General features: G+C 32.7%; 2 protein-coding genes across 5 annotated transcripts in view; one reads left to right on the top strand and one right to left on the bottom strand.

Moving 5' to 3' along the window:
- LOC136346491 (suppressor of cytokine signaling 2-like) overlaps positions 1-6,649 on the top strand; it is a 41,779-nt gene extending 35,130 nt beyond the window's left edge. For both annotated transcript variants that reach the window (XM_066295683.1, XM_066295682.1), the window contains exons 2-5: positions 2,830-3,033; positions 3,139-3,327; positions 3,734-3,950; positions 4,441-6,649. In XM_066295683.1, coding sequence (XP_066151780.1) covers positions 2,854-3,033; positions 3,139-3,327; positions 3,734-3,950; positions 4,441-4,676 — 822 coding nt within the window. In that variant the 5' untranslated portion in view covers positions 2,830-2,853 and the 3' untranslated portion in view covers positions 4,677-6,649. The remainder of the gene's footprint in view (positions 1-2,829; positions 3,034-3,138; positions 3,328-3,733; positions 3,951-4,440) is intronic.
- Positions 6,650-7,454: 805 nt separating this feature from the next.
- Positions 7,455-11,055, bottom strand: Ttc26 (tetratricopeptide repeat domain 26). 3 transcript variants are annotated; one of them, XM_066295719.1, is made up of 12 exons: positions 10,730-11,055; positions 10,527-10,670; positions 9,804-9,972; positions 9,516-9,747; positions 9,330-9,459; positions 9,134-9,280; positions 8,903-9,082; positions 8,534-8,702; positions 8,117-8,300; positions 7,892-8,060; positions 7,714-7,841; positions 7,455-7,663 (listed from the first exon to the last, which is right to left on the bottom strand). In XM_066295719.1, the coding sequence occupies exons 1-12, from the start codon at positions 10,730-10,732 to the stop codon at positions 7,660-7,662; spliced, it is 1,659 nt and encodes a 552-aa protein (XP_066151816.1). In that variant the 5' UTR covers positions 10,733-11,055; the 3' UTR covers positions 7,455-7,659. The 3 variants fall into 3 exon arrangements, with proteins under 3 accessions (XP_066151816.1, XP_066151814.1, XP_066151815.1); XM_066295717.1 differs by having other exon boundaries at positions 7,455-7,659; XM_066295718.1 differs by having other exon boundaries at positions 7,455-7,841.
- Between the last annotated feature and the right edge of the window lie 13 nt (positions 11,056-11,068).

Genomic DNA, 11,068 nt, shown 5'->3' with positions numbered 1-11,068 from the left:
TTTTTTTAATAATACACTGTTTCTGTTTGAGTAGTAACATTTTAGTTGGAATTCGTAAAATTTCATTTCATAAAACTTAAAAAAAAGTGTTAAAAGTTAATGTTCTTGTAATGATTTGGAGATTCAAAATGTTTAGTGTCACGAACGGGATTATACTTTTGATTACACTGTAATTTTACTATGAACATGTTTGTCTATTTTAACAGTACTATAAATTCAACAATGAAGCAATGCCTAATATAACAATAACACAAAATCTAAGAATTCAGACTTGCGTCCTGAACCTGTTAAGAATCGCACGGAAATAGCCGACTTTTATTGCCTTAATAAATTTTTGTTTATTATACTTCCCAGGTTCCAAGGATTGGTCATTCATTCATAGAAAAATGCCCCTCACATTAAATGGTCCTTCTTGGTGGATAAACTCATGGTTTTCTGAGAAGGGCACTAGCGGTGTCTTTGATCGTTTCGGCTCCTCAAAAATTCAAGTTTTCTGCGCCAATTCAAATTTTTACTATTACCGAGAACCAGCTTTTATTTATTGTGGCTCGCATGATGGGTTTCTGCAATATAATAGCTCATAACAAATTACATGAAATTAGACAAACATTAAATAAGACATACGATGTATAAACATACGATGTGTGCTCCATAAACGAAATGAGTAGTCACCATAAAGTTAAGTTTTTATATTGCTGATTATGCTAAGCGTTGTATAAATCCATGTTTAAAATTTTTAGCACTTTGTCTCAGTACCTTAAGGCGACCCAAACCCAGTTCCATTATGAGTTAAGTGTGGCTAGTTCTGTCTTATGGACGTTCGAGTATAAGAACGTGAAGGTCGAGATTAGCGAAGCCCTTGTATTTAAGGAAATATGTACTAGAGCTTTTTTCAAATTTTCACTTGAAGGGAGCTGAGGGTGGGACAATAAAAAGGTGAAACAAGTAACAGATATGTTGCAAAATTTTTTATAAAAAGGAGCACGACTCTCAGCCATTACCTAATGAATTTGTCACAATATAGTTTATTTATAGTTTCGTACCTATTCATAAGTAATTAACAATAATTAATTTATCTAAACTAGAATTTTCATATTCTACCTAGTATTTTACACTGACTAATTGCCCGACTAATTGATTATTAGAAACTGTAAATTATTTTTAGATTGTTGGTCCCCACTATTTGTCTGCTGTTAAAAAATATTTCTACTCGAGCGCTTTTGTATGACTTGTGTCCATGTTAAATTTCCTCGCTTCTTTAGCCACAATGAATAAGACTATTATGAAATTGAATTGAAGCTGCCGGTGATAATGTTAAAATGAAAATAATAACGCTAATATACCATTAAACATTTTGTAGATTGCAGGTGCAAATTTACAATGTTTTACATCAGCCCTGTACAAACAAAATAACCCCAAGGCAATAACTGAATTAAAGTTTATGAGATAATTTAGTTCAATTTGGCCTTTGCAAATACACCATTTACACAATGCCGCGTTATTAACGTTTCAATAAATTTTTTAATTCCATATATTTTTGGTTTCCATACAAAACCTAGTCAGCTTCGAATTGCCTGAAAAACCTGCCGCAATAATACCTACAGGCAATAATTAATACTAAGAACCAAGTCACCATAATGATTTCACCTGAGATGAAATTAGCCAGAAACGTGAAATGCGGGTATAATGAAAACAATAACACTTTTAAGGTCAGCTATTCATAAATTCCCGAGAATTTTATAAATAAAAATTATCTCAAGCATTATTTATTAATTATGGGGTTTCTGATTGATCATGGCGACTGTGAAGGCGTGTCACATGATCTTCATGATCATTTAGATCCTGTTTTGGATATTAATTTGGAATATTCAAGAATTTGCAGCGAAGGAATGATGAGAAAAAAGGAGAGACACGAAAGTGGTTTTACTACATACTTATGCATAAGGAAATAATACAGCTACAGTAGCCCTGTCGACTTGTGTGTATGTAATTCCATAATTTCGTAAGTCAATAGAACTAGTACTGTATTCTGGCACGTGTCTAAGCTGGACATTCAGCCAGCACAGGTCCAGATAAACACTATTGCACAGCTTAGTATTGCAACAAATCTATTGCCCTTGTGCAAATTTTGCAGAGAGGCGATGCTGCAGGCATTTCCAGCTCTTCCCTTGCAAACCTAAATGACCCATTTATACTCGCGTCGTCGTTTCTCGGGAGTTTACGGACTAGCTCGTGATTTTTCTCGAGGGTAGTTCGATTGTTTTTTTTTTATATTTAAAGATTTATTCGAATTGGTTGAGAGGTTTCCTTGACAACTGGATCACATCAGTGTCAGTTCGGTAGGTGTTGGCGAGCCTCTTGCGCAAGCCCACAAGACTTCGCTTAATTTAGTAGAAGAGGTTCGAATTGATGGCTCTTGGGTTTCTTGGTAAAAGCTTATTTTTTATATATGTGGGATCTATCTACACAATATGCGTTTTCTTGTGAAGTACACACAGTCTTTTCTTACATTTTCAGAGAAAAATTCTAAATCAGTATTTATGATGCAATGTTATTAACTATGAACGGGGACGTTAGTAATAATAAATTAATACTTAGAACTGTTACCTATTATATAGATAAAACATTATCTTACCAACTTCCTCTGAAATTCGACGTTTATCGGTTTCAACAAATATGTGGTATTAATAGTACCTATAGGGAGTGAGCAACATTACCAGGAAATATATCTTTAACCCTAGATTCCTAATAAAATGGGACTTTTTATAAAATATTAAATAATGGGACTCTATTCCTACCATTTTCAATTTTCTTTTTGTTTTTTTACAGACTGATTTTCCAATCTGGGCATGGATGCCGCGAGATATGCGAAGTTGTAGCCAAAGCACAGTATGTCCCAATTGCAAGCACAAATTCGCGTGTTGCGACCGCAGGTCGCTCTCTTTAAGCGGCGGAGGCCTAGTAGGAAACAATTCGGCTGTCCCTCGGCTTGCGCCACCGCAGCCAATCCCGGGTACTCCACAGGCAAATTTGGTAAGTATCACATAAATTGACAAAAAAAAAATCGTCGTCGTAAGACGAGTAAATAAATTTTTACCAGAAAATTGCTATATGAATAAAATAAACGTTTCCTTTCAGGTGTCCCCAAGCTCTCCCCTTACCTTCAGTTTCCCTGTACCCCTGCAGTATCTGCCCCCGCCCCAAGCGGCCAACCAAGATGCGGAGCTGCAGCATTTAAGAGATACCGTTCAGGCTCTTCACCAATCAGGCTGGTTTTATGAGGGTATCACCTTTCAGGATTCACAAGATATGTTGAAAAACACAAAGGTAAGAAAGTGTTTAAGACTATAAATTGCATATATTATACTTCAGTTCAACATTATTAAATTATCATCACTGGTCACTGTTCTTGTCCTTAAAGGTTATCAAAACATTTTATTTACATGCCATGTCTATTTATATGAATTATCAGTGTATTAATGAATAATTTTTATATTATATATATTATTAAATAATTTTTTAAAAATTATATATGACTGAAAATGAATCTGCATACTTTAGATTTTAAGAAACTATAGTCAGAGCTTCGTGAGCAAAACCGTATTCATATAATTTGAATTTTACATTTTAACCCGTAACAGACGATAAACGTTTACCATCTCAATTTTGTTCACAATAAATTTACCTAGAAATTCAACCAAAATAATAACTAATGCTATTTTTTCTCTTTCAGGTTGGCACCTTCTTAGTGAGGAATTCCAGCAATCCCAAGTTCCTTTTCTCCTTAAGTGTTCAAACCGAAAGGGGCCCTACCTCCGTAAGGCTCCACTACATCAACGGTTACTTCAGCCTAGAGGCTCAGCCCCACTTGCTAGCAGTGATGCCCGCTTTTCCTAATGTGATAGATCTTATTCGGTACTATGTGCTGGAGTTTAAACGGCATAGGACAGGTAAGGACATTCTTAAATAAATATTTAACAAAATTATAACCCTTATTTAGTAGTTTGAACTAATCGATGAATTTTAAACTCGCGGACACCCGGTATGTGATCCACATGTTGATATGTTAACTGTCTATCTTCACGTATTAGCAAAGTTGCAAGAGAGTTTATTATTTAAAATAGGACTTATGACGCCAAATATTTGTAACGCGCCTTTCTCTTGGATTCATGGGGGGCTATTTATGGCGGCCCGACTAATTCGAAGTTGAGGTCCCCGGGGTTACACTGAAAGAAAGGGGCAGGGTCTCATCTTGTATCAGTAGATCAGTTGAGGTGGGGAAGAAATTTTTCCAATTGGATAGGAGGCGTTTCACGATGATTTATGATTTTATTTGCTGCTAAATAAACAATATCTTCCAAATAAATCGTTTGTACTTGTAAAAAAATATTTTATTTTCTTTTCAATATATATATATATATATATTTGTTTTTTTTGCAGATGCTAACGTATGGGTTGACACCCAAGGGAAGTGGCACTCGGCAATCAAGATAGATAAGCCTTTAAGGAAAAAGGAGGAGCCTCCCAGTTTGAAACACTTCGCCCGGTTAGCAATACATAAGGCCATACAGTCGTCTGGTAAACATAAGATAGCCTTACAATCGCCGCATAAAGAACTAAAACTATTACCGAACTGCCTAATTTCATATTTAGGTGAATATCCGCACGCGATTTAAAATGCCCTGGTAGGGGTTGTGTTAGTCATAAAATTCCTGCCTTAGCAGCTATTTTAGGGCTCATAAGTTCGGGCGGAAAAATAGCTGCCAGTGGGTGTAATAATCGCCAAAGACTGTATTTCGGTACCTTTACATACCGAGGGGGAGATTGTTTGAACCGTTAAAGTATTGTCAAAATATATTAGTAAATAGAACTTATTAACACCGGAAGGTGGAATTTAGTTCAATCTTCAAAATGAAGAAAAGTTACAAAAAAATTTATATTTAATGTTATCAAAGACAAAATAATGTCCAAATATTTATTATTTATTTTTGATTTACTAGAATTTATTTATTTGTCACGTATCCAATTTTTCATCGGTCTTCACGAAAAGTAATATGTTTTCATAATTCCATCTTTCGACGTTAACAAACCGCCTTGGGCAGAAATGATAAAATCATGAAGCCGCTAATTTAATTTTAGATAGAATAACAAATTTTCAATGTAATTTCTGTGTGTTAATCGATGTTAAATTAGAAAAAATAATAGGCCATAGCTGTGGGAACATTTTCTAATGAATGACCCCCTTTGTAAACTGTGTACCTCAGAAAGAATCTCTTGTTTCTTCTCGTTTAGTTTAATTTTTTCGCTTATCGTCTTTTTGTCTGAATTATCTAATAAATGATTAATAAAAAGGGAGCTTTCATTAGAAGAAATTATACATCCGCAAGGCCACAGGTAAGCCATAATGGCTGTATTATTCTTTGGGTTGTTACACCATTACTTTTTAGCAAATAGTCGTTTTTAAGTAGGGAAAACAAATTTATTTATTCTAATATATATTATAATATCAACTGAAACAATTCATTCAATGCTGAGCCTCGAAAATATTCCAAGAAGTAATTTAATCGTTAGAAACAGCTCTCAGTTGTAAGTAGTTTATGCGGCGCTGTCATAACTGAATAACAAGTCATTAATAAGTGGAGATAAGCTGATAAAATACACGTATTATTTTTTGTTGACTCAAAAATTATACTACAAGAGTGGATTGCCGGAATTTACGTTCCCTTAATAAACACAAGTAATATTATTAGAAAACATAGAATTAAGTCCGCCTCTGGGCCATTCAAGCCATACGTACAAAGCTTTATCACTTCTTTATTATTTATAAACAACTTATAGACGTAATGAAAAAAGTTGTAATAAATACACTATTAAGAATAATTTTAAAATAGATATTTCCTAATATAAAAATCTATCCAGAAGTAACCGATAAAAGAACGCCATGTCGAAAGTAAATGAACCTTGTAATCTTCTCGAAACAGTTGATAAAACTAATTACATTGGAGATGTTTCTCGGTAAGACCATGTGGAAATGTGTAATGTGAATCTTCATTGTTCAAAAACTGAATATATACTTGGTTAAGTACTTAACAACATACTTACTTTCCCTTCTGGGAATCTATGCAATACGTTGTTTCTAATAAGATGGCACAACATCATGTGCAATGTAATTTCGAACCTGACCCAAATCCACTGTGACCTAAAGCTACGTACGTAATGGTGATATTAGTAGACATTTTTGGTTCTAGTCGCACATGTATATAAATTAAGTTCTCTGATGATTAACAAGCAGAAATTCATTTTGTAATATATTATATATGACTTTTTTTTTATTTAGCCGCCAATGTAGCACTGGTGATTTAGTCTTTGTTGTTCATAGGGCATATGAACCCTACAAGAATACGGAAATAATGTGTCAAAATATTATTTTTTTAAATTATTTTTCTTCCTGTTTATTCTATTACTCACTTAACGTAGTTATTTATTTAAATAATTAATAGCCACTTAAGAATATAATTTTTTTTTGTTTTTGGAGAGAGAAACGTATTTATATGCAAGTGTATATCTTTGAGTGAATGATGATCGTTCAGTGTGTTTTAGATTAATGTATTTATTTCCCTAGAGAATATTAAATTATTTATTATTTTAACCGTTGATATTTTATTGTCCCTTCCAAGAATTCTGACAAAATTCAATTGTTGCATCAAGATTGTTCTAAGAAAGCACTCGCGTAATGTTTTAAGCAAAATTTACGGCTCAACATATACGGATCATTAAATATTCAAATTGTTTGGATTGTACAGAACCAACATGTTGATGCGAATGTTATTGTCGGTGCTAAGTTTATAGAGAAGTTTTAAAAAGTGAATAACAATTGTTATATTAGCCCAAAATCTTCATATAACATTTAATGTCTTAGAGAATTTTTTCCCATGTTAATCTTTATTCTCGGAAGTCAATTCTGGGAGTTATCAATTTAATATGTTGAATAAAAATAACACATTTTTGGAAATCCTTATCAATTATATTGTATCTTAGAATGGGAGCGATTAATTGAGGTTGACGTCAAATGCGTCAGCTGCTTGTAATAATAATTATAATGATTAAATTTTTGAAGTATGTAAAATTAATTATTTTATATACATACCAAGTGAGTTCTTTTTATAGAATTATAAGAAGATATTTCAAGAACTGTTTGACTATTTAAAATAAAAGTGTAGAATATTAATATCTATATTACATGCATTTTGACATGTATTGACATGTATAAAATTTTACGAGACAGTTTCATAAGGGATCAGGGTGATGCCAACGTATTTAACCGAATATTTTTTTAGCAAAATCGATATCGTGGAATCATTTGTGTATTACTATCACAAATCAGCACATTCCATACTTAAAGGTAGTCAAATCCATCTTCCAACCAAACTTAGGTCTGCATTATTAATCGACAATTACAACGCAAATATTTATTTCTTGATTTATTTATAAAGTCTACTAAATGTGACAATCAAAATGTTTATTATTACTATCGATTAGTATCTTACATACGACTAAAGCATGCTCTTTTCAAAAGACATTTAGAAGGGGCGATCTTGCAGCATGGACAAATTAAGCCGCTAAGTAGTTATACTAATGTTCTTTATTAGTGACAAAATACTACCTAAAATTAACTAAAAAAAGACTAATTAAGATAGATTTTAAGATACTGACAATCTCTGCTCCTTCGCCCACTTCCTGATAATTTTCGATATTTGCTCCGCCTGAATCACGTTGCTCGATCTTAACAGCTGCAGTACGTCACTCAGCATATCCACTGGCAGTTTCTTTGCCACTACTCCCTAAAATCAACTAACAACATTTTCGACTTAAACTTGAAGATATAAATCACCTGAAATACCCCGACAATGGCTCCCCGCTTGCCTTCCCAAAATTCCGGATTTGGATCCAGTCTGTTTAGCATATCAAACGCTTTTGCCGCGTACCAAAATTCACCCATACGGTAACAATCGTTAGCTATTTGCATTAGTAAATTGAAGCTTTCTGGCGAATTTTCCATTCTAACAAAGAAAAATGCTTTAAAATTTTACAATTTTTTTTATAGATTAGAACTGACTTCAAATACAATTCCCAGGCCTCTTGAGGCTTTTTATTCATAATGTAACATCTGGCCAAATTGGCGATAAAAACGTATTCGTTTTTTATTTTTGGATCTTGGATTAATAGGAAAATCTCTTCGGCTTCTTTGAATTGGTTGCAGGCTGCTTTAGCTTGAGCGAAATTGAAATTGAACGTATCATCTACAAATGTTTTAAAATGAAGAAAAAAGGGAAACATAATACGAACGAAAATTGTGATAAATATAATTCAAAAATTATTTTACTGAGATGCGTCCCTTAATGCCAACTAAAGCAAAAAATCCTAGGCATAACAATAGATATTTTTCACTCCGTACTATTTGCTTTTGAATGTTTTTGCTATTTAAAATTAATTTTTTCATAACACACTGTCGATAAGTCGAAGAGTTATTTACCCGAATGTAGATAACTTTTAATACTCGTCATATACACGAGAACTTCCTCGAATTGACCAGCCAAAAAAAAGGATGCAGCCATGCATTGTCTTCCGTGAATTGTGTCGCATTCGCTGGAAGAACTTCCTACGAGGTGAAAGCACTCTTCAGCGATTTTAACGTGCTCTTCCTTAAAGAAAAATCCATCGGTCATTTATAATTCAATAAGGATTCGAGCGCATAGTTACCATCCTAAAGTTAAAAATATATATATGACAAAATTAAAGAATAAATCCAACAAAAGTCACTGGAAAATAGTATAAAATAAAGTTGCTTTGCGATATCACTTCATTTAAATGGTTTCTAACGTTGTGACAAATTACCACTTACTGAATTAATTTCTTGCCCTAACGCGGCATTAACGACACCTTTCAGAATATACTCTTGAGGCACTGCCGGCTGCACGTCCTTTAACAACTCATAAGCCTCTTTAATATCATCATTGCGCAGGTGATGAATAACTAAATTGAGTCGAGCTTCTGGAACTACATCAACCAAACTTGGAAATACCTTAAATTTTAATTGTCACATGGACGAATTTACTGCACGTGCAAGTCATACTTGCATAGAGTCTTCGCCATCCCTGAAAACCACTAAATTGTGTTTGACAAGATCATAGCCAAATCCAACATTAGCGGTTTGATCCACTATGCACCTAAGCTCGTTTTCTGCAGCAGTGCCATTATACAATCTAAACGTATTGCAAGCCTATAAAATAATAATTAATGTGGAAAATTACAGGTATTTCTTTTTGTACTTTCAAATTAGTAGCAATCACTGAATCTGGATATCTATTAAGATAAAGGCCCAAAACTTCTTGAGATACATCATAATAATCTAACTTGTAGTAACACAAGGCTACGTAAACGTTGAGGGCGATGTAATCTCTGAAGTTACCATAATATTAATAATTTTCATTACAACAAATGTGCTCAAAATATACCGATTTTGAAGAAGCAATTTCTTATAAATATCAATAGCTTCTTGATAGTGAGCTCTCAAATAATGAATAGCAGCCAAGCTCAATTGATCTTCTAAAACATCCTGTAAATTTTGATGGTTTTCCAACAACGAAGCTTCATCTTTCAACTTATGGGAAATATGAAAATTGAGGCGGATTTTTAAATCACTTGCCAATGCCTGGGTTAATATTCCTTGGGATTCCTCATACATACCTAATAAAGACATAACATAAATTTATCCAAAGTAAACAATTTGGATGAGCCATTACCAAGATAGAAATAACAGCAGGCAATATTTACTTCTAGATTTTTAATATCTGCTTTCAGTTTATAAAGCTTTTCATATATTTGTAAGGCATTTTTATAATCACCTCGATGAAAGTAACAATAGGCCATCCATAGACTGGCATTGTAATTAGATTCTGGGTAATTTTTGAACTGAAAACAGTAATCAAATTAATTGTCTTAATTAAAAATAAGATGCAAAACAATTGAACTACTTGTCTGAGGTTTTATCTTCTACTAATAACACAGTTTTTGTAGCTTCAAAATAGGTCTGGATTATACTAAATGTGCATTATACTAAAATTAAAGTTTTGGTAATTGGTTAAATTATTAAGGCACCACGAATTTATGAAAATATTATAAGTTTGGAAGATTAACCAGTCGAATAGTCAAATAGTTGGTCCAAATTTGATTGCATTTTTTTACTTAAAAATAACCAAACTTCTCTTCACACACATTGTTCTTATATTCTGTAAATCAGGGTAAACCAACAACTATGAATTTGAATGATTTTATACAAAACAAAAATTAATGCATAGCATAGGAAGTTGACTATGTTTTTCTTATTACTATTTATACAAGAAATAACGTATACATAAGAAATGGCACTGAAAGTTCAATTTTCTAGCACTACATGCTATATAAACATAGAATTAGACTGTCTTGAGAATAAAGGAATTATTATTCTGATAATAACAAATTCTTACCTCCAAAAGTGTTATTGCACCAGTGTAATCACGTTTTACCAGAAAGTCCTCAAACTGATCTGCTACTTTATCTGCGTGTGATTTCTTATTTGTTTGGAGCCCTTCAAAAGTTCCACCCAATGCTGGTTTTGCTCGGCTTAGAATCTAAAATGCCAAACTTAGTCACTTCTAATGTGACAATTGTGATATTTGCAAACTTTTACCATTTCTAACTTATCAAAAATTGGACTGGAAATAACTTGGGCTTTGACCAATTTTCGTAATTAAAACCAACGAATATTTCTAATTTTTGTGTACATTTTTGTTTTGAAAGGGCTATCTTTTGTATCGTCATGGTTACAGTTATAAACTGTTTTAACAGATAAGGCTTTTTTAAATTGAGGCTGATAATTAGTGAATTATTAGAAGATATATACAAATAAAAGAATAAAATTATATAGAGATATTTTTGTATTTTAAATTTTAATACATAAATTCATAAATAAACGCAATAGAAAAGTTTATAATTTCAAAATACAAAAAATGGGGTTAACCTTGACTGA

This window comes from Euwallacea fornicatus, chromosome 23, assembly GCF_040115645.1.
Source record: "Euwallacea fornicatus isolate EFF26 chromosome 23, ASM4011564v1, whole genome shotgun sequence".
In the NCBI taxonomy this organism is placed as follows: Eukaryota; Metazoa; Arthropoda; class Insecta; order Coleoptera; family Curculionidae; genus Euwallacea; species Euwallacea fornicatus.
Note: the sequence above shows the minus strand (reverse complement) of the source record. Positions and strands in the feature narration are given on the sequence as shown.